Below are 23,672 nucleotides of genomic sequence, written 5' to 3' on the forward strand. Positions count from 1 at the left end.
AACTGTGCTGCTTTTATTTTGAAAAGTGTTATTTATGGGCGTATGTCTGTGTGTAACCTGTGGATGAAGGTGCACAGCGACAAGTGATGCACGTTTTACACCCGAGACGCCATAAAGTGAAAAGTTGATGACGAATGGCGTGTTTTCAACAAGACATGGACTGCCAAGCAACGTTCCCTCTAAGGTGCGCGCCTGCGCAATTGCGCACTGCTTAAGCGTCCTCTGCGCACAGCAAATATATGCCGCGCACCAAATCAAATCCCATCTGAATTCTAAACAAAATAAACACATTTATTCTGTGTAATTTTGCAATGCAACTTTGAGTGACAGTGACAACAAGCGGCCCTAATGGTGTTTGTCAACACCGTTCAATTGAACACCGTTCAATTATTGTAACGTCTATCGAGATGCTTCGAGGACAGGAATTATATCGATCACTTTATTGAGCAAAACTGTTTATATTCAGCCATAACCACACCAAAAACATGAGTAAAACACTCCTATCTCGAAAATCTAGTCATTTTCTGCCGTACAAACCAGGCCAAAACCAACTTGTCATCTGTCACCAACACGCATACCACTAAACCACTGGTGCGTTTATGGCCACACAAAAAGTCGGACAACTCAAACACCACACAAAGTTACACTATGACTCCTCAGTCATACGTGTGCTTATTTTACTGTCATTTATTATTAATGTTAATTTATTTATATTAATAATGGAATGCTGTTACTAGAGAAAGTTACAGGAATGCACACTTCATCCTATGCTTACATTTCATTGTGCAACATGAGGATGTTTAAGGGGAACTAAATGTGATCTCTGAAAGGGGTACAAATGATTTCCAAAGCAGTGCTTTTGGTATAAAGTTAAGTTAGGTTATATGAAAGTATTATTATTATTATTATTATTAATATTATTATTTATCTTATGGTATATATCAAAAATAATATTGAGCAAAATTGAATTGAAATATTGTCGATGTGGCCCTCCAGCAGTGCTCGGGTTGCTTATGCGGCCCCCGGTAAAAATTAATTGCCCACCCCTGCACTAGACACACCAATAAGCTTGTTTTAGATGTACAATAACACTCCTCATAGGAAGTTGCCATTTGTTATAGCTTTGTGACATGATACGATGCACATTAATGAACATATAAAATATAAATGTGAGAGATTGTAGCCAAAGGCTGATTTCCATCTGCATCTCATTGCAAAGAAACAGGCCCAGGACTCCCACTAAATCAGTGTTATAGGGAGTTGTATTTTTCATGCACCTATTTTTCATGTATTTTTATCTGGCACATGTGGAAAGCCGGCCCCTGTAAATAATGCCTACATTAAATCAGTCCCTGGTGCAAAAAAGGTTGGAGACCACTGTTGTAAAGTTCAAATTTGAATGACAAGTAAGTCTAAGTCTAATTTTCTGCTACTTAACTTTGGCCACACCAACAAGCTTGTTTATAGATGTACAATAAGACTCCTCATTGGAAGTTATGATTGTTATAACTTTGTGACAATGCACATTAACCAACATATAAATGTGACAGATTGTAGCCAATAACTGATTTCCATCTGCATCTCATTGCAAAGAAACAGTAATTCAGCGTTCTAGTCAGTTGTATTTTCATGCACTTATTTTTGCTGTATTAATCTGGCCGCTCCCTGAAAATAATGCCTACGTCAAACCGGTCCGTGGTGCAAAAAAAGTTGGGGACCACTGCTTTACACCACTGCATCCCACGCTTTGCATTGCACTTGGTGATGTATGGCTTGGATGCAGCTGCACGGCCATGGAAACCCATTCCGTCAAGCTCTCTGCGTACTGTACGTGGGCTAAATGGAAGGTCACATGAAGTTTGGAGCTCTGTAGCAACTGACTGTGCAGAAAGTCTTTGCAGTATGCGCTTCAGCGTCCGTTGACCCCTCTCTGTCAGTTTACGGTGGCCTACCACTTGGTGGCTGAGTTGCTGTTGTTCCCAAACTCTTCACTTTTCTTATAATAAAGTTGACTTTGGAATATTTAGAAGCGAGGAAATTTCACGACTGTATTTGTTGCACAAGTGGCATTCTATGACAGTTCCACGCTGGAAATAACTGGGAGAGGCCCATTCTTTCACAAATGTTTGTAGAAACAGTCTCCATGACTGAGTGCTTGATTTGATACACCGGGCCAAGTGATTACGACACCTGATTCTCATCATTTGGATGGGTGGCCAAATACTTTTGGCAATATAGTGTCTGTAAAAAGTGGTCGAACCGCACTAACACAAACCAGATCTCAAGGCCTTGTAATTTGTCTCGGATAAAGAAGGTTGCAGTAGAAAAATGTAAAGTGCTGTCAAAGGTCATCAGTTGCGATAACCCCAGAGGTCTAATCTCTCCTATTAGCCACAAAAAGCCATAAAACTCCATACTTGTCTAAAGTATGAAAAATGCATCGTTGTGTAACAACATAGTCAGCTCACAATATTATATACTGTAGGGCTCACGATTCAAAATACTCAATACTAGGGATGATGTTTGGTAAGAAATTATCGAGTTTGAGCCCATTATCGAATCCTCTTATCGAACCAATTCCTTATTGATTCTCTTATCGAATCCAGATAGGTTGTTGTATATGGAAAAAAAACACAATATTTGGTTTAACAAAAGCTCACTTTTATTTTATAAGAAAAAATAAAAATAAATATTGAGTGTTGTTACCCCCCTAAAAAAATAAAATTAAAATAAATAAATATTGACTGTTGTTACCCATGGTATGGTATTTTATTTTTTTTTGTCATAAAAAAATACAATCATGTGTGCTTACGGACTGTATCTCTGCAGACTGTATTGATCTATATCAGGGGTCACCAACGCGGTGCCCGCGGGCACCAGGTAGCCCGTAAGGACCAGATGAGTAGCCCGCTGGCCTGTTCTAAAAATAGCTCAAATAGCAGCCTCTATTTTTTAAATTGTATTTATTTACTAGCAAGCTGGTCTCGCTTTGCCTGACATTTTTAATTCTAAGAGAGACAAAACTCAAATAGAATTTGAAAATCCAAGAAAATATTTTAAAGACTTGGTCTTCACTTGTTTAAATAAATTCATACATTTTTTTACTTTGCTTCTTATAACTTTCAGAAAGACAATTTTAGAGAAAAAATACAACCTTAAAAAAGATTTTAGGATTTTTAAACATATATACCTTTTTACCTTTTAAATTCCTTCCTCTTCTTTCCTGACAATGTAAATCAATGTTCAAGTAATTTTTTTATTTTTATTGTAAAGAATAATAAATACATTTTAATTTAATATCATCAATTTAATATTTCATTTTTTTCGACGAAGAATATTTGTGAAATATTTCTTCAAACTTATTATGATTAAAATTCAAAAAAAATATTCTGGCAAATCTAGAAAATCTGTAGAATCAAATGTAAATCTTATTTCAAAGTCCTTTGAATTTCTTTTACAAAAAAAATTCTGGAAAATCTAGAAGAAATAATGATTTGTCTAGCTTGGTCCAATTTGTTATATATTCTAACAAAGTGTAGATTGGATTTTAACCTATTTAAAACATGTCATAAAAATTTTGAAATTAATCTTAATCAGGAAAAATTACTAATGATGTTCCATAAATTATTTTTTAAATTTTTTCAAAAAGATTCGAATGAGCTACTTTTTTTCTTCTTTTTTCCGGTTGAATTTTGAATTTTAAAGAGTCGAAATTGAAGATAAACTATGTTTCAAAATTTAATTGTCATTTTTTTCGTGTTTTCTCCTCTTTTAAACCGTTCAATTAAGTGTAAATATCATTAATTATTAATAATAACATAGAGTTAAAGGTAAATTGAGCAAATTGGCTATTTCTGGCAATTTATTTAAGTGTGTATCAAACTGGTAGCCCTTCGCATTAATCAGTACCCAAGAAGTAGCTCTTGGTTTCAAAAAGGTTGCTGACCCCTGATCTATATTGATATATAATGTAGGAACCAGAAAGATAATAACAGAAAGAAACAACCCTTTTGTGCGAATGAGTGTGAATGAGTATAAATGGGGGAGGGAGGTTTTTTGGGTTGGTGCACTAATTGTAAGTGTATCTTGTGTTTTTTTATGTTGATTTAAGTTAAAAAATGAATAAATAAATAAATAAATAATTTTTTTTTATTTCTTGTGCGGCCCGGTACCAATCGATCCACGGACCGGTACCGGGCCGCGGCCTGGTGGTTGGGGACCACTGGTGTAGGCTACAAGATAACGTTAATGTTATCAGACACATACAAAAAGGCTAAAGTTAACGTTACCGTTAGCCACTGACTATGCTTAGGTAACATTAGTTTAGCTAACAATACTGCAATCCTGGATTGACACATGAGGTAACGTTATTTTAGCCTAAAGGCTACGAGTGAGCAGATATGGAAATTAACCGGCAACAGTTAACGTTAGTTACTCACCAGCACTATCACTGGAATTGGCGCTGCAGCTTGAAGAGGGGATTCGTTCCCAGGGATTCGAATAAAGAACCAACTCTTTTTCTTTACTATAGTGGCCTCAATAACGGGACCCGGTTCTCAAAAAGGGATTCGAGTCCATGGAATCGGTTCTTTTCTTATCGAACAACCGGGAGAACCGGTTTCAAACATCATCCCTACTCAATACGGTATCAAAAATGAACCATGGGCGCACCGGACTATAAAGCGCACTGCCGATGAATGGTCTATTTTTGATCTGTTTTCATATATAAGGCGCACCGATTATAGGGCGCATTAAAGGAGTCATATTACAGCGTGGCGAAGTTGGTAGAGTGGCCGTGCCAGCAATCGGAGGGTTGCTGGTTACTGGGGTTCAATCCCCACCTTCCACCATCCTAGTCACGTCTGTTGTGTCCTTGGGCAAGACACTTCACCCTTGCTCCTGATGGCTGCTGGTTAGCGCCTTGCAAAGCGCTATACAAGTATAACCCATTTATCATTTATTATTATTATTTTCTAAATGTAAAACACTTAACATGTAATGGTGGTTCTTTGGTCAAAATGTCGCATAGATTATGAATTTACTAAGAACTGTGTGACACTAAAACAATACAAAAATAATGCCATTGTAAGTCAATAATACTAACACAGACACATGTAAAAGTGTTAGCATACTAGCTAATTCTAATGACACCAAATTCATTACATTACATTACGATAGCGTGTACAAATATGCATGAAAACACTCCTACAGACCTCACAGGTGGGACGGTTTACAAACCCCGTTTCCATATGAGTTGGGAAATTGTGTTAGATGTAAATATAAACGGAATACAATGATTTGTAAATCCTTTTCAACCCATATTCAATTGAATGCACTACAAAGACAAGATATTTGATGTTCAAACTCATAAACGTAATTTTTTTTTCTTCCAAATAATAATTAACTTAGAATTTCATGGCTGCAACACGTGCCGAAGTAGTTGGGAAAGGGCATGTTCACCACTGTGTTACATGGCCTTTCCTTTTAACAACACTCAGTAAACGTTTGGGAACTGAGGAGACACATTTTTGAAGCTTCTCAGGTGGAATTCTTTCCCATTCTTGCTTGATGTACAGCTTAAGTTGTTCAACGGTCCCCGTTGTGGTATTTTAGGCTTCATAATGCGCCACACATTTTCAATGATGTAACACGTGGCTTGGCATTATTTGCTGAAATAAGCAGGGGCGTCCATGGTAACGTTGCTTGGATGGCAACATATGTTGCTCCAAAACCTGTATGTACCTTTCAGCATTAATGGCGCCTTCACAGATGTGTAAGTTACCCATGTCTTAGGCACTAATACACCCCCATACCATCACAGATGCTGGCTTTTACACTTTGCGCCTATGACAATCCGGATGGTTCTTTTCCTCTTTGTTCCGGAGAACACGACGTCCACAGTTTCCAAAAACAATTTGAAATGTGGACTCGTCAGACCACAGAACACTTTTCCACTTTGTATCAGTCCATCTTAGAACAAACCAAACAATCTGTCACTCCTAATCGCTAAATCCCATGAAATCTTATACGTCTAGTCTCTTACGTGAATGAGCTAAATAATATTATTTGATATTTTACGGTAATGTGCTAATAATTTCACACATAAGTCGCTCCTGAGTATAAGTCGCACCCCCGGCCAAACTATGAAAAAAACTGCGACTTATAGTCCGAAAAATACGGTAATACAAATTTCAATAACTTTGATACCCCACATATATCATTAATATATAGAATAAACAATTTTGGTCCCAAAACCGAACATTGTGGAATTCCACATTCAATCCTCATTTGTTCAGATGTATTACCCACAAAATCCACAAACTCTTGTCTATTAAGTCACGTCTTATAGTCCGAAATGTACGTTAATAATAGGCCAGTGGCCTGTGTTTGATGTTTCGCTGGCAAAGTGTATTGAACTGTACATCAGGGGTGTCCACACTTTTTCCACTGAGGGCCACACATGGGAAAATTAAAGCATGCGGGGGCCAATTTGATATTTTTCATTTTCAAAACCATAACAAAATATATGGATTTTTTTTTTTTTTTACCTTTAGGGCTCCCGGGGACCATAAAGGGTCTCAAGTATTAAAATGTTAAAATTTGTTAAAAAAAAGTTAAATGAGTATTTTTTTTAATTTATTTAACGCTTACAGTAAATCTCTACAGTATATCAACTTCAGGTTGATATTAAGTTAAAAAAAAAGCCTTTCCTGTCAAAGACAACTTAGTTTTTTATAATAAAACTGAAATATGCAGTATTTCCCCCACTGCCAAAAACATTCCGAAAGCAATGTTTGATGTGAAGTAATTAGAGCCTTAAAAAGATCAATAATGCAGGACACCATTGATTTTAAATTTTTTTTTTTTTGAGTAATCACAGTGAAAAGATGAATAAAATCCCATTAAATATATTTGGGATCCAAAAGGTGCCCCACTCATAAAGTGATACATTTTTGTTATTATTTGTTTTACTTTCAACACTTAAGTTACGAGATCAACTTCAGATATATCTGTCGATTTTACGTTTGAACTATTATTTTGTTTGTTTTATGCTCTTTTGTCAAAGAAAACGTTGATATTTGTATATGGCAACCACACAATATATTCAATATTTTCCACATAAAACATTTTAAAGTGAAATATTTTAAATAATTGGAGCCTTGAATAGGTCTTTTTACGTTTGAACTATTATTTTGTTTGTTTTATGCTCTTTTGTCAAAGAAAATGTTGATATTTGTATATGGCAACCACACAATATATTCAATATTTTCCACATAAAACATTTTAAAGTGAACTATTTTAAATAATTGGAGTCTTGAATAGGTCAATAATTCATTATAACATTGATTTTTTTTTTTTGATTTTTTTTTTTGAGCAATGGCAAAAAAATAAAAATAAAAATAGACAAAATAAAAAAAAACAGCCTGCATGGCAGCTTTGTGTCAACATTGCAACTTTTTCTAGTTAGATTTCACCTCATTCCACATTTTTTTAAATGTTTTTTTTTCATTTTTGCAATATTATCAATTTTGCAATAGCATTTCCAGAATGTGTGGCGGGCCGGTAAACAATTAGCTGCGGACCGCAAATGGCCCCCGGGCCGCACTTTGGACACCCCTGCTGTACATAAAGACAGCAAAAAAAATCTAAATGACCTTATTAAAAAAAAAAAAAAATGTAAAGACAAAGTGCAGGGGCAGATTTTTCCAGGAAGGAAATATCAATAGTGCTATCCTATTTGTCTTAATTGTCATCGTTTGTGTCTCCTGTTCGAGACCATTATCCCTGCACACTTCCTGTTTTTGTCCCGAGTTCCATCTTACATCATGATTATGGCAAAGGATGTTAATCGGATTATTCCTGATCCTTCAACAGATCATGGGTTCTATCGGGGGACGTCTCTCCCTTGCTTGAAGTCACTGATATCCGCTCCATAAGTAACTGAAGTCAAACTAGCGTCGGTCTCAAAGAGTGAAGGATCCCAGTTTCCCTTGAAAAGAATCAGCTCGGTAGCGGTGCTGTACAGAATGTTCCCTTGTCCTATAATCATACTGTGGTCAGTGCAACTTTGAAACATTGTCATTTCACACACTTTTATTTTTAACACCATGGATGGCTTTCTTTTAAAGCCTTCTTCTTAGGTTACTCTAAATTATTTTTAGTGGGACGGGTGATAGTTATGTGCACTCTTCTAGTAGTTGTGGTTGACATTGCCCAAAGGGAATTTCGCTACCCAATTGTGTCCAACGTGGGTCTGCAGTGTGGTACTCAAGTAAAAGTGGCTCTTTAGTGCCGCCCTGAAAAAAAAAAGGATTGAAAATGGAAAAAGACGGGGGGGAAAAATAATGTTTTTGTTTTAATATGTTTTTTGTTTGAGGACACAAACCTTCCCAATTGTTAGAAAGCTCACTGTGTAACATGTTTGTGTGTATGCTTCACTGATGAGAGTATTTGCTGAACATCGTTTTTGTCATACTAATTTCGGCGGTTCTTGAACTCACCGTAGTGTGGACTGTGACGCAACAGTTTGTTTACATGTCAAATCTTCTCGTTCTGTCCACCAAATGTTTTATGCTGTGCGCGAATGCACAAAGGGGAGCTTTGTCGATGTTATTGACTTGTTGGAGTGCTAATCAGGCATATTTGGTCAGTGCCTGACTGCCATACTTGCCAACCTTGATACCTCCGATACCGGGGGGTGGGGGTGGGGGGCGTGGTCGGGGGTTGGGCGGGGGCGTGGTTAAGAGGGGAATATATTTAAGGTAGAATTCACCAACTCAAGTATTTCATATATATATATATATATATATATATATATATATATATATATATATATATATATATATATATATATATATATATATATATATATATATATATATATATTATACATATATATATATATATATATATATATATATGTATATATATATATATATATATATATATATGTATAGTATATATATATATATATATATATATGTATGATATATATATATATATATATATATATATATATATATATATATATATATATATATATATATATGTATGTATGATATATATATATATATATATATATATATATATATATAAATATATATACATATATATGTATGAAATACTTGACTTTCAGTGAATTCTAGCTATATATATATATATATATATATATATATATATATGTATATATATATATATATATATATATATATATATATATATATATATATATATATATATATATATATATATATATATATATATATATATATATATATATATATATTTATTTTATTATACATACAAATAAAATAAATACTTGAATTTCAGTGTTCTGGAGGCTATCCAGTAGATGGCAGTATTGTCCTGTTTAAGAGTGTCACAACATTGCTGTTTACAGCAGACAAACTGCTTTACGGTAGACTAAACGTGACTGCTGTTGTTGTGTGTTGTTACCGCGCTGGGAGGACGTTAATGAAACTGCCTAACAATAAACCCACATAAGAAACCAAGAACTCGCCCTCGATCATTCTACAGTTCTGACGTCATTGGGCAGGCAAGCTGTTTATATTGTGGGAAAGCCGACGTGAGAACAGGCTGTCCCCACTCAGGTCCGCATTGAGCTGGAGGGGGCGTGGCCTCCAGCTCCGGCTGAATACCGGGAGTTTGTCGGGAGAAAATTTCTGCCGGGAAGTTATCGGGAGAGGCGCTGAATACCGGGAGTCTCCCGGTAAAAACGGGAGGGTTGGCAAGTATGCTGACTGCAAGCTAATTGATGCTAACATGCTATTGAGGCTAGCTGTATGTACATATTGCATCAGTATGCCTCGTTTGTAGGTATATTTGAGGTATATAATTTAGTTTTGCATGTCTCATGACACATTATCTGTATGTAATATTGCCTGGATTTCTGATAGTTGTTTGTGTGCTATGTTGCTCCAGACCACAGCAATTGTTACACAGCTTGCAAAGATTGTAATAAGTCTATTAAAAGAAGACAGCCTGCCGTTTCCTTTAACTTGGACACACATTTACTGAATTGGTTATTGAACTTGTTTAATAAAAAAAAGAAGGTTTGTATATTAAAGCAAAGTTCTCCATAATAAAGCATGTACATTGTTAAAACCTGTTTCATCAGGTCGTTCTTTGTTTAGTTCATGGGTGTTTTCTGGTGTTTTTTTGGATTTACTTCCTGTTTTGCGCTGTTATTTTGTTTCCATTTCCTGTTTTTTTTGTATTCTGCTTTCTGTAGCTTTAATCTCTGATCGCTTCTCTCCTCACCTGCGGCTTGTTTGCATTGATTGTCTCACCTTGTGTTTAAGGGCTATTTTAAATCAGTCTACCTTCTTTGATGTTTTTTGTTCACATGTTAAATGTGTTTAATAACATGTTTAACACATAGATTCCCTTCTTTCATGAAGACAAGAAGCTTATGTATTACCTTATTCTGATGACTTGCATATATATACTGTATATATATATATATATATATATATATATATATATATATACATATATATATATATATATATATATATATATATATATATATATATATATATATATACACACCCGTTCAAAAGTTTGGGGTCACATTGAAATGTCCTTATTTTTGAAGGAAAAGCACTGTACTTTTCAATGAAGATAACTTTAAACTAGTCTTAACTTTAAAGAAATACACTCTATACATTGCTAATGTGGTAAATGACTATTCTAGCTGCAAATGTCTGGTTTTTGGTGCAATATCTACATAGGTGTATAGAGGCCCATTTCCAGCAACTATCACTCCAGTGTTCTAATGGTACAATGTGTTTGCTCATTGGCTCAGAAGGCTAATTGATGATTAGAAAACCCTTGTGCAATCATGTTCACACATCTGAAAACAGTTTAGCTCGTTACAGAAGCTACAAAACTGACCTTCTTTTGAGCAGATTGAGTTTCTGGAGCATCACATTTGTGGGGTCAATTAAACGCTCAAAATGGCCAGAAAAAGAGAACTTTCATCTGAAACTCGACAGTCTATTCTTGTTCTTAGAAATGAAGGCTATTCCATAAAATTGTTTGGGTGACCTCAAACTTTTGAACGGTAGTGTATATATATATACACATATATATGTGTGTATGTATGTATATATGTATATGTATGTATGTATGTGTATGTATATATGTTTATATGTATATATATTTTTCCTGACCTCACGTATATTCCGCTCTACCCCGGTTTTGAGCACTGTATAACGGATAAACCACAGAAACCTTTTCAATCCCTTGAAGAGCAGGGAAACCTGCGAAACAGGCTTGTAGGGATGAAATAGCCTCTGTTTTTTTTTTTGATTTCACGTATACTCCGCTCTGTCCCCGTATTGAGCACTGTATAACGGATAAACCACAGAAATATTTTAAATCCCCTGAAGAGCGGGGAAACCTGCGAAACAGGCTTGTAGGGATGAAATAGCCTCTGTCTTTTTTCCTGACCTAACGTATATTCCGCTGTACCCCGGTATTGAGCACTGTATAACGGATAAACCACAGAAACCTCGACTATAGATATATATATGTATATATATATGAATTAAGCAGCTAAAATGCGGCAAAAATGGATAAGTGTGGAGAGAGCATTTTGCATTTTTTCCCACCATTCCTTGTAATGGATTTAAATGGGTGTGATTTTTTATTTTTTTATTTTGATTGGACGTATTTTATAATATCCACAATGGTCAATGAACAGGTCGTGTTATGTTTGACCATGTTTGTTTGCTTTGTCTGTTGGTTAATTCTTAGTTTTTTTTCCTGCACCATGACCAGAGAAGGTTGTTTGTATTGGGTCATATAAGTAAATGGTGTGCTGCCTGTGTAGCAAGTATAATAAAGGGTGGAGGTAATTTTGTTTACCACCAAATAGTGACAAAATGGTAGCTACCAGACCCCTGGCTATTTGTACGTGATACGAATACGCCGCTTCCTGTCATTGTTTATCGAACTTGTGTCGGTTTGCGGGTCAAATTCCCGCAGTTTGGACACCCCTGCTCTAGACAACAGGTGCACTCTAGTCTTTTTAGGAATTTTCTGCAAAAAATCTTCCCCCCCCCAGGTTTTAAGCTAAATTTCGGATTTGGCTCCCCTGGCTAAATGTCCACATTTTAAAAGTTGTCAATGAAATTCATACTAAGTTGCACTTTTTTCTGACAAACTCCTCTTTTGTCTTTTAGGTCTCTTCCTCTTGTGTTCCGGCAACAAACTATGAGCTGGTGAGTAACACCGTCTTTTAATCGGACGTCCTCAGGGGACTACGTGCTATTACAGCCATTCTAACAGTGGCAATAAACAAGGCCGTTAATGTGCTATTTTAGATCATCATCATTCTACTGAAAAACTGATATTTTCTTGAAAAATGTCTTTAAATGGGGAGAAATTCACCTTTGCCAATAGTTTGTTCAGTTGCATGCTCGCCAGAACACAGAACTGCTTTTTTTTTTTAAATGTTGGAAATGTTCTTAGAGCCAAATGTTGGTTGGTCAGTACATTGGATTCCGGGAATGGGCCGTATAATATGATGACATCCTTTGGTCTGAACAAGTCTGATGTAGTCTGAGTATGAAGTGTATTTCAAGACGAATCCAAACATCCTTGCCTTCTTGCCTTTTTTGGTAATCAGTCTCTGCGTTGGGTTTTGGATACGGGTTGCTTACCCTCTTTCTTGCATGTTTTGTATTTTAATGGTTTTGGAGGCTTGACAAACCCTACGCAAATAACCCCCCCGTCCCCACCAACCCGCACTTTGCTCTCGTACTTCTCTTAGGTTTCATGCAAAGACGGTGATGTAATGATATAAGAACATGTTATTATCCTTTTGCACAAAGTACTAGAACATAGATGTCTTTCTGCGTGAAGACGTTGTTTGGTCGGAGTTTCATTGTAGAATGTTTACCTTAACACAGAGCGTGAGAGAAACGTCACGTTTAAAACACTTATCATATCATAATTATTCACTTCAAGTGTTTATTGATGTCACTTCATTGCTGGCAAAGATCCGAAGGCCAAAAGGTTTTTCGTTCTTGTAATACAGGCTTGTCTAACTTGTTTTCATTGAGGGCCACATCGCAGTTACGGTCCGCTTCTAACTATATCAATATAAATGTATACATGTATAATACATGCCTATGCATTTGATTATTATATATTTTTTACATGCGTTGTTAAAAAAAAATGTAAAGAACATAATGTCATGGCTGTCTTGAGTTTCCAATCATCTCTACAACTCTTATTTTTTTGTGATAGAGTGATTGGAGCACATACTTGTTGGTTCTTTTATGAATTGATCATATAACTTTCCTCCAGAAGGTCTTATCTTTGTCCATGTGGTGTCAGATGAAACAAAAATTGAGCTGTTTGGCCACAATACCCAGCAATATGTTTGCAGGAGAAAGGGTGAGGCCTTTAATCCCAGGAACACTACTCCTACAGTCAAGCATGGTGGTGGTAGTATTATGCTCTGGGCCTATTTTGCTGCCAATGGAACTGGTGCTTTACAGAGAGTAAATGGGACAATGAAAAAGGAGGATTACCCGGTACCTCCAAATTCTTCAGGACAACCTAAAATCATCAGCCCGGAAGTTGGGTCTTGGGCGCAGTTGGGTGTTCCAACAGGACAATGACCCCAAACACATGTCAAAAGTGGTAAAGGAATGGCTAAATCAGGCTAGAATTAAGGTTTTAGAATGGCCTTCCCAAAGTCCTGACTTAAACGTGTGGACAATGCTGAAGAAACAAGTTAATGTCAGAAAACCAAACAAATATAGCTAAACTCCACCAATTTGGTCAAGAGGAGTGGTCAAAAATGCAACCAGAAGCTTGCCAGAAGCTTGTGGATGGCTACCAAAAGCGCCTTATTGCAGTGAAACTTGCCAAGGGACATGTAACCAAATATTAACATTGCTGTATGTATACTTTTGACCCAGCAGATTTGGTCACATTTTCAGTAGAACCATAATAAATTCATAAAAGAACCAAACTTCATGAATGTTTTTTGTGACCAACAAGTATGTGCTCCAATCACTCTATCACAAAAAAATAAGAGTTGTAGAAATGATTGGAAACTCAAGACAGCCATGACATTATGTTCTTTACAAGTGTATGTCAACTTATATATATATATATATATATATATATATATATATATATATATATATATATATATATATATATATATATATATATATATATATATATATATATATATATATATATATATATATATATATATATATATATATATATTCAGGTTTTACTGCAATAGTAATTCTCGCTTCTAGAACAGGTAGGTCATCCTCCGTATATTCAGCTTCAAAAAGAAAAGGCTGTGAATCCCGATTCATCCAAAACTAGTCATCTTCGGTGTTTATTACCAAGTCTGCCAGGATTACAACACACAAACCTTTGTTTCCGGAAGTAGGAACACATATTTGTTGCTGGAAGTCAGTAGTATGTTGCTTAAAATAACCAAAATATGGTAAATATTATATATATTACATGTCTGTTACTACACTATATATTGACTTGCAGTGTGTATATAAAACATTGATGGAGGGATTTGAAGTTGTTTTGGACCTCAAGTGTCAAACTCAAGGCCCGGGGGCCAAATCTGGCCCACCACTTTTTTTTTAATGTGGCCCGCGAAAGCCTGGAAATAATATGCGTTAATAAAATGCTTAATCTTTTCTTACTAAATATATTTCTTCTTTCCCTTTTGACATTAAAAATGATGTACCGCATGCATTGCGTATCTTTTCAAATTCAATATTATCAAAATCAAGATATTATATTAACATGTATTTCAAAAATATTATTTGTTAATGTAAAGATAACTACTGTACTTAAATATCTTATGATTTTAAAAAAAATTATCAATCAAATTGCAGACTTTAAAATTGACAATAGATTTTACGGTTAAATTCCGCCGACTGAGTTTTTTTTTTACCGTAAAATCAACTTCGGTACTGTTTTTTTCCCCATATACAGTAAGATACTAAAAAATTAAAAAACAAACGAAAAAAACATTAAGACAACACGATTTTACCGGGGGGGGGGCGACTGGCAGTTCTGTTGCTTAAATTTTACAGCTAAAATCAGTGGTATTGTTTCTCCATTCCATTCTATTTTTTTATATGCTCTAAAAAACCCACTGTTTTACTGTAAAATTCCGGTGACTGAGCTGCCAGTTTTTAAAGTAAGTTGTTATTATTATTATTATTTTTTTTTTTAAGCTTATGTAAAAAATATTGTTAATGTATTATATACAGTACAGGCCAAAAGTTTGGACACACCTTTTCCTCATACAATGTGTTTTCTTTATTTTCATGACTATTTACATTGTAGATTGTCCCTGAAGGCATCACAACTATGAATGAACACATGTGGAGTTATGTACTTAACAAAAAAAGTTGAAATAACTGAAAACATGTTTTATATTCGAGTGTACCCTTTGCTCTGATTACTTTTGTGCACACTCCTGGCATTCTCTCAATGAGCTTCAAGAGGTAGTCACCTGAAATGGTTTTCACTTCACAGATGTGCTTGAAGCTCCTCGAGAGAATGTCAAGAGTGTGCAAAGCAGTGATTAGAGCAAAGGGTGGCTATTTTGAAGAAACTACAATATAAAACATGTTTTCAGTTATTTCACCTACATAACTCCACATGAACATTCATAGTTTTGATGCCTTCAGTGACAATCTACAATGTAAATAGTCATGAAAATAAAGAAAACCCATTGAATGAGGAGAAGATGTGTTCAAACTTTTGGCCTGTACTATATATACATTTATATTCATATATTACTCATTGTTAAAAGCGGCTCTCTGAGGGCAACCATAACTGCTATGTGGCCCTCAATAAAAACAAATTTGACACCCCTGTTCTAGAGTGTTTGAAGGTTACAACGGTCTTGCAAGCGTTTTTTTAATCATCTTTAAAATTATTTTTAAAAAACGTGTTCTTGTATCCGAATGATTGTAAATGATAGGCAAAATTCCCCAAAAAGTGCAGTTCCCCTTTAAACTTCTCTTAATCCGAATTATCATGCTGTCTTTTGCCACTTTCTTGTGTTATTACTTGCACAAAGATACCCACTCACCTGATAAATGTACACAACCGTTCAAAAGTTTGGGGTCAACCAAACAATTTTGTGGGATAGCCTTCATTTCTAAGAACAAGAATAGACTGTCGAGTTTCAGATGAAAGTTCTCTTTTTGTGGCCATTTTGAGCGTTTAATTGACCCCACAAATGTGATGCTCCAGAAACTCAACCTGCTCAAAGGAAGGTCAGTTTTGTAGCTTCTGTAACGAGCTAAACTGTTTTCAGATGTGTGAACATGATTGCACAAGGGTTTTCTAATAATCAATTAGCCTTCTGAGCCAATGAGCAAACACATTGTACCATTAGAACACTGGAGTGATAGTTGCTGGAAATGGGCCTCTATACACCTATGTAGATATTGCACCAAAAACCAATCATTTGCAGCTAGAATAGTCATTTACCACATTAGCAATGTATAGAGTGTATTTCTTTAAAGTTAAGACTAGTTTAAAGTTATCTTCATTGAAAAGTACAGTTCTTTTCCTTAAAAAATAAGGACATTTCAATGTGACCCCGAACTTTTGAACGGTAGTGTATATGTGCTGTATATGGCGTCAATGCGTCATTAGGTCAACATGCATCTAAAAAGGTGAAAGAAAGTACAGGTTAGTTCCTAATCTCCTCACATAAAGGTGAGCGATACATCTTGGTGACAAGCCACTATACCTCTAAAGCTACAAGGGTGTACAGTACTTTGTTGGCGAGGGCGTGGGAGTTGTACCACCATCCAGACAAAGTAGATTTGTGTATGCGGACATGTCGGCATGCAAGTTTTTTGCAGAAACAGATGTTCCTAAGGTGTGCCAGTTCCCCTCAAACGCTTGCATATCAAGAATGTCTGACACGATTTAGTGCCCTTCTCAGGTAAAGTGCAGACTGATTGCAGCGTTTATCCAAGAAGGGAAAAAAGTGCTTTTGGAGAATGGAAAAAGCCTGTTGTCAATCCTGACATTCCCGGGCAATAAACATTTTTAAAAAAATGAATCTTTACAACCACAATAAAATCTATTTTCTAACAATTTTTTTCTTTTGGCGAGACACACAACTATGGCTCACTGGGGATTGTTCAGTCGGGGTGGTGTGGCTCAGTGCCCGTTCAGAAACTCGAGGGGTTCTTGGTGCGAATCCGTCTCCCGCCATCCGAGACGATGTTGTTGTGTCCTTGGGCAAGGCACTTCACTCACCTCGCTCCCAGTGCCACACACAGTGGTGTGTGAATGTGGGTGGCAGGACTCCATGGCAAAGGGGATTTTTAATCTAAATGGGACATTCCTGGGTAGATAAAGGGGGAAAAGGTACTTTAGAATCTGGGGAAATGCATTTAGCAATGAACAACACCAACATATGAAAACTGTGCAGACCAGCGGTCCCCAAACTATGGCCCGCGGGCCGGATCTGGCTCGCCAGCGTCCAAAATCCGGGCCGCGGGAAGTCCCAATTAAAAAAAAAAAAAAAAAAAAGTAGTTATAATTTATTTTTTTAATCTGTCCTTTCTAATCCATTTTCTACTGCTTGTTACTCTCGGTGTCTCCTAGCCACTCAGGCAAATAATATTGTGTAAAAATGCATTTTCCCATCTATAACGTGACATCATCGCGCTCGGAATATGTATATATATATATATATATATATATATATATATATATATATATATATATATATATATATATATATATATATATATATATATATATATATATATATATATATATATATATATATATATATATATATATATGTATGCATATATATATATGTATGTTTATATATATATATATATATATATATATATATATATATATATATATATATATATATATATATATATATATATATATATATATATACATATGTATATATGTATGTATGCACATATATATGTATGTGTATATATATATATATATATATATATATATATAAATATATATATATATATATGTATATATATATATATATATATATATATATATATATATATATATATATATATATATTAGGGGTGTGGGAAAACATCGATTCGAATTCGAATCGCGATTCTCACGTTGTGCGATTCAGAATCGATTCTCATTTTTAAAAAATCGATTTTTTTTGGGTTTTTTTTAAAAATAATTTTTTATTTTTTTATTTTTTTTTTTTAAATTAATCAATCCAACAAAACAATACACAGCAATACCATAACAATGCAATCCAATTCCAAAACCAAACCCGACCCAGCAACACTCAGAACTGCAATAAACAGAGCAATTGAGAGGAGACACAAACATGACACAGAACAAACCAAAAGTAGTGAAACAAAAATGAATATTGTGAACAACAGTATCAATATTAGTTACAATTTCAACATAGCAGTGATTAAAAATCCCTCATTGACATTATCATTAGACATTTACTTTATGAGATGTGATGCAAGTGTAAGCCACTGTGACACTATTGTTCATTTTTTGCATTTTTTTATTTATTAATGTTTGTAATGATAATATCAATGAGGGATTTTTAATCACTGCTATGTTGAAATTGTTACTAATATTGATGCTGTTGTTGATAATATTCATTTTTGTCTCACTACTTTTAGATTGTTCCGTGTCATGTTTGTGTCTCCTCAATTGCTCTCAATTGCTCTGTTTATAACTATTCTGAATGTTGCTGGGTCCTCACATGTCTTAGAAACACAAGCTTTTTGCAGATACTAGTATTGATGACAGGAATGCACGGTGGACCAGTGGTTAATGCTCGTGCCTCACAGTGAAGAGGTCCTGGGTTTAATTCCCCGGGCTAAGAGTCTTTCTGTGTGTAGTATGCATGTTCCCCCCCGTGACTGTGTGGGTTCTCTCCGGGTACTCTGGCTTCCTCCCACCTTCAAAGACATGCACCTGGGGATAGGCTGATTTGCAACACTAAAATTGGCCTTCATTTGTTTTATGGTAAATTCCTGGCAACCACATCTGCCAGTATTTTACGGTAAATTCTGTATTTTTTTTTTATACATAAGTTAACAATATATAATTTTTTTTCATAATTTTTTTTCATAGTAATTTAAAGTAAGCAAAAACTATAAAATTAACAGATTGGACATCAACATACTGTAATGTCCTATACATTGTGAGTTAATTTTTTTGGGGTGAATTCCTGGCAACCACAGCTGCTGTTACTTTACCGTAAATTGTGCTAATTTCTTTTTTTACAGTGTATGACTCATTTCCTAGTCGGGTTGCACACACGTGCAGAGGGGGTGATTGCCGGTGCTAATTTTGCATGTGCTAATTGGGAATTGGCTCTCTTAGTCCACTTAATAGAGCCGTTCAAAAGGCTTGGGTATTTCGCATACGTCACTTCTCTAAAAAAATATATTTTTTATTTTGTTAATGTTAACAAACTCATGGGAAAAAAAATCCCTGGACTCAGGAGAACTTTGAGGGCAAAAAACAACTTATAATTAAATAAATTAATAATTAAACGAGTTGTAGATACTGGTATTTTTCTTTTCTTTGAGTTATTGTGTACAACTGACTTAGTTTTTTCCAAACAATTGTATGACATAAAAGAAAAGTAGAAAGTAGTTCAAATATTGTGTTGATTGTGTTGTTAAACTGTCAACAGCACTTACCAGAACTACAAAACCAGTGAAGTTGGCACGTTGTGTAATTCGTAAATACAAACAAAATACAATGATTTGCAAATCCTTTTCAACTTATATTCAATTGAATAGACTGCAAAGACGAGATATTTAATGTTCGAACTGAAAAACTTAATCATTAACTTTTTCTGGTTTATTTGGGGTAAGCACTCCATTTATGTCGAAATAGCATGGCACCACGTTCCACATTTTTCAGCTTCGAGTCACTTTCACCTCACTCTCTCGGGCTTCCGTCTGCTCCAACATCTCACCCTTTCTTCGTGCTGGCTTCTAGAACCAGTGGGTCATCCTCCGTATATTCAGCTTCAAAAATAAGGTTGTGATTCCCAATTTGTCCAAAAATAGTCATCTGCTGTGTTTATTACCAAGTCTACCACGATTACAACACACAAGCCTTTGCTTGCGGAAGCATTCCTCAACTTTCTCAACCTTTTTTGCCACTTGTGCCAGATTTTTTTAAACATGTTGCAGGCATCAAATGCCAAATGAGCTAATGTTTACAAAAAATAACAATGTTTTCCAGTTCGAACGTTAAGTATCTTGCCTTTGCAGTCTATTCAATTGAATATAGGTTGAAAATGATTTGCAAATCATTGTATTCTGTTTTTATTTACGAACTACACAACGTGCCAACTTCACTGGTTTTTGGGGTTTGTACATAAAATTGACAGGTAATTCATTTTGTCCGATCTCACTCATGGATGATCGGAATCGGCAGCATAAAACCCACGATGCGAAGTGATAACAACTTCCAGTCTGTAATTGTGTGTATTTAGAAGAATATGCATCAAATCCACACAATATGCATGTAAAGTATTATATGTACTCATCCAAAATTGATTAAAAATAATGAAACACTGGAATAATGCATACGTTCCTTTTAACTGTACTTAAATGTATAATGTATTTATATTATTCACATGTGAATAATGCTGTATAATAGACTGTATTTATATTATTCACATGTGAATAATGCTGTATAATAGACTGTATTTATGTTATTCACATGTGAATAATGCTGTATAATAGACTGTATTTATATTATTCACATGTGAATAATGCTGTATAATAGACTGTATTTATATTACGGTATTCACATGTGAATAATGCTGTATAATAGACTGTATTTATATTATTCACATGTGAATAATGCTGAATAATAGACCGTATTTATGTTATTCACATATGAATAATGCTGTGTAATAGACCGTATTTGTTATTCACATGTCATGAATGCTGTATAATAGACTGTATTTATATTATTCACATGTGAATAATGCTGTATAATAGACCGTATTTATGTTATTCACATATGAATAATGCTGTGTAATAGACCGTATTTGTTATTCACATGTGAATAATGCTGTATAATAGACTGTATTTATATTATTCACTTGTGAATAATTCTGTATAATAGACTGTATCTATATTACGGTATTCACATGTAAATAATGCTTTATAATAGACTTTATTTATTTTATTCACATGTGAATAATGCTGTATAATAGACCGTATTTATGCTATTCACATATGAATAGTGCTGTGTAATAGACCATATTTTTTATTCACATGTGAATAATGCTGTATAAAAGACTGTATTTATATTATTCACATGTGAATAATGCTGTATAATACACCGTATTTATGTTATTCACATATGAATAATGCTGTGTAATAGACCGTATTTGTTATTCACATGTGAATAATGCTGTATAATAGACTGTATTTATTTTATTCACATGTGAATAATGCTGTATAATAGACTGTATTTATATTATTCACATGTGAATAATGCTGTATAATGGATTGTATGTATAATATTGACATGTAAAAAATACCTAAGTGTTTATTGTTTATTGTGAGCGAACTGTGGTGCTGAATTTACCCCAGGGATCAATAAAGTACTTTCTATTCTATTCTATATTCAAAGACTCTCTAATAAATACACATTCACACACAAATAAAAGTTATAACACTTACGTCACTCGTTTTTTTTTATCGGTATTGTGTTACGCTGGAACGCGACCAAAGCCTACACAAGTAACGAGTAACTCCAGGGCAAAGATGATCGAGATGCGATCCGTGTTTAAAACCGTAGATTTTTCCTTGATATACATGATTTACTTTGACTATACAAGCAGCAACCAGGCCTTCCATGATTTGCAGCGCAATCTGGCTCATAACTAACGCTGACATGTTTAAATTCCTGGTCAAACGTGTCTCTGCGTCTCTGGAGTGTACTCCGTGGGAAGGGAAGAGCAGAAACTCGTGTTCCGAGGGCAGAACGGTCGCCTTTGGTCACAACTGTTTTTATATATTTTTTTCTTTCCTTTTTTTGTTTGTTTTAAGCCCTTTTTGTCACAGAAAATGTTGTTTTCAATGGGAAAAACACAAAATATTAAGTCATATTTTAGTTTAAAAATATTTCAAAGAGTAATATTTGATGTGAAGTAATTGGAGCCTTAAATATGTCAATTACAAGTTTTTGTATATTTTTTTCTTTCCTTTTTTTTTGTTTGTTTCAAAGCCCTTTTTGTCACAGAAAATTTAGTTTTTAATGGCAAAATCACAAAATATTAAGTAATATTTTAGTAATTTTTTTTAAAAAAAAGAGTAATATTTGATGTGAAGTAATTGGAGCCTTAAATATGTAAATTATACGTGTTTATATATTTTTTCTTTCCTTTTTTGTTTTGTTTTAAGCCCTTTATGTCACAGAAAATTTAGTTTTTAATGGGAAAAACACAAAATATTAAGTCATATTTTAGTTTAAAAATATTTAAATGAATAATATTTTATGTGAAGTAATTGGAGCCTAAATATATCAATTATAAGTTTTTATATATTTTTTCTTTCCTTTTTTTGTTTGTTTTAAGCCCTTTATGTCACAGAAAATGTAGTTTTTAATGGCAAAAACACAAAATATTAAGTAATATTTCAGTTAAAAAATATTTAAAAGAGTAATATTTGATGTGAACTCATCAGAGGCTTAAATATGTCAATTTTGAGTTTTAAATATATTTTTTTCCTTTTTTTTGTTTGTTTTAAGCCCTTTTTGTCACAGAAAATTTAGTTTTTAATGGCAAAAACACAAAATATTAAGTCATATTTTAGTTAATTAATATTTAAAAGAGTAATATTTGATGTGAAGTAATTGGAGCCTTAAATATGTCAATTATACGTTTTTATATATTTTTTTCTTTCCTTATTTTGTTTGTTTCAAGGCCCTTTTTGTCACAGAAAATTGTGTTTTTAATGGCAAAATCACAAAATATTAAGTAATATTTTAGTTATTTTTTTTTTTAAAGAGTAATATTTGTTATTATATATTTTTTTCTTTCCTTTTTTTGTTTGTTTTAAGCCCTTTATGTCACAGAAAATTTAGTTTTTAATGGCAAAAACACAAAATATTAAGTCATATTTTAGTTAAAAAATATTTTAAAGAGTAATATTTGATGTGAAGTAATTGGAGCCTTAAATATGTCAATAATAAGTTTTTATATATTTTTGTCTTTCTTTTTTTTGTTTGTATCAAAGCCCTTTTTGTCACAGAAAATGTTGTTGTAATGGCAAAAACACAAAATATGAAGTAATATTTTAGTTAAAAATTATTTAAAAGAGTAATATTTGATGTGAAGTCAATGGAGGCTTAAATATGTCAATTTTAAGTTTTAAATATTTTTTTTCCCTTTTTTTGTTTGTTTTAAGCCCTTTTTGTCACAGAAAATGTTTTTAATGTCAAAAACACGAAATATTAAGTCATATTTCACAGAGTAATATTTGATGTGAAGTAGTTGGAGCCTTAAATATGTCAATTATAAGTTTTTATATATTTTTTTCTTTCCTTTTTTTGTTTATATCAAAGCCCTTTTTGTCACAGAAAATGTTGTTTTAATGGCAAAAACA

The 23,672-nt window shown here is 34.0% G+C and overlaps 1 protein-coding gene across 9 annotated transcripts in view; it reads left to right on the forward strand.

Annotated features, from left to right (window-relative positions):
- Positions 1 to 23,672, forward strand: part of tns1b (tensin 1b) — a 395,112-nt gene that overhangs the window by 205,851 nt on the left and 165,589 nt on the right. For all 9 annotated transcript variants that reach the window (XM_062067553.1, XM_062067556.1, XM_062067557.1 and 6 more), the window contains one exon: positions 12,210 to 12,248. In XM_062067553.1, the coding sequence (XP_061923537.1) occupies positions 12,210 to 12,248 (39 nt within the window). The remainder of the gene's footprint in view (positions 1 to 12,209; positions 12,249 to 23,672) is intronic.

The sequence above is a fragment of the Entelurus aequoreus genome, linkage group LG13, assembly GCF_033978785.1.
Source record: "Entelurus aequoreus isolate RoL-2023_Sb linkage group LG13, RoL_Eaeq_v1.1, whole genome shotgun sequence".
NCBI classification, from domain to species: domain Eukaryota; kingdom Metazoa; phylum Chordata; class Actinopteri; order Syngnathiformes; family Syngnathidae; genus Entelurus; species Entelurus aequoreus.